At 40.5% G+C, this 1,204-nt stretch overlaps 1 protein-coding gene across 1 annotated transcript; it reads left to right on the top strand.

Moving 5' to 3' along the window:
* Window positions 1-493: 493 nt before the first annotated feature.
* SARC_16674 (hypothetical protein) lies at window positions 494-1,105 on the top strand (the record flags this gene model as incomplete). The annotated part of the gene is made up of 2 exons (XM_014289221.1): window positions 494-561; window positions 1,030-1,105. Coding segments are annotated over 2 exons (144 nt in total), but the record flags the coding sequence as incomplete, so codon positions are not given.
* Between the last annotated feature and the right edge of the window lie 99 nt (window positions 1,106-1,204).

The raw sequence follows: 1,204 nt of genomic DNA, 5'->3' as shown, positions 1-1,204 counted from the left end.
ATATATATATAATTTATGTATATACATACACACACACATATACATATGCATTTATACATTATATATATATACACATAAACACTCACACGCACACACGCACACGCACACGCACACACACACACATATATATATATTATCAAGAATAGGACTGCGCATACAAGCACTTGTTTTTGCTTCCGTGCATCAATTTATATTGGGGGCATGAGATGCATCCATGAATATGTCTCTATCTGTTCAGCTATATATCACGTCGTGTAAAGAACCGAAGTTGTAGATAGGAAGTCTTAGCCCTTGATGTTGGCCCGAAGACGCTCTTCGGTTGTAAAGATACTGGAGATGTCGCCGAGATTGTGAAGATCGAATTAGTTGACCAGTATTCTCAATATCAGACAATTCCGTGTCGATTCACCACTGACATAGGAGTTAAAGCTGCTTACTGCTGTGGTTGGGGTGTCTCACATGCTTGTATTCTCTCTCTCTATACTGTACTCTGATGAAGCAATGGATCATGAAAATCGACAAAGATGAAGAGAAGCGCTCGTTCGTGTGCCATATTGAAAGGTGAGTGTTTTCTTCCTATCGCTTATTCAAGAACTATTTTGTAGGTATTATTTACGTAGTGCCATAGTCTTGTGTATAGTGATATCGGAACACATGTGTGTGCAAGGTCTATGGGCAAGCTATGATCGTACATTTCTCCCGTTCGTACCTACGGATGTTACATATCACTTTCAAAAGATACGTTGACCATTTGTACGTCTGATTCAGCGATTGGTTTATCTATTCTGTCCGTTGAATTGGTCATGTTATGGTTGGTCAGTGTTATATCAATACTTGATACCGCACTTTGCAGAGTTCTAGGGTTAATAGTTAGTGCGCTATACCTTTTTGACACTGTTGATTCAACCGTCGGTGTTCCTATTGTAATGTATAAGCACTTACGGGTCTAAATTCTTCCATGACCTTCAACCTAATCCAAACTGATTTATGTCGCGCAACCGTTCATACCTATTCTCCCGACCATCACAGACCAGATAAGGCGACATACCTCTACTTTATGAAATGGACCGCCACCATGAGTCACCTGGGATCCGTGGAAGTCCAAGTATGGAATACACACGCACAAACACACACACACACACACAGAAACACACACACACATATATATGTATACACACACACACACACACACACACACACACAC

This window comes from Sphaeroforma arctica (genome assembly GCF_001186125.1).
Source record: "Sphaeroforma arctica JP610 unplaced genomic scaffold supercont1.8633, whole genome shotgun sequence".
Classification (NCBI taxonomy): domain Eukaryota; class Ichthyosporea; order Ichthyophonida; genus Sphaeroforma; species Sphaeroforma arctica.
The sequence above is the reverse complement of the archived record's forward strand: the minus strand, read 5'-3'. Positions and strand labels throughout refer to the sequence as shown.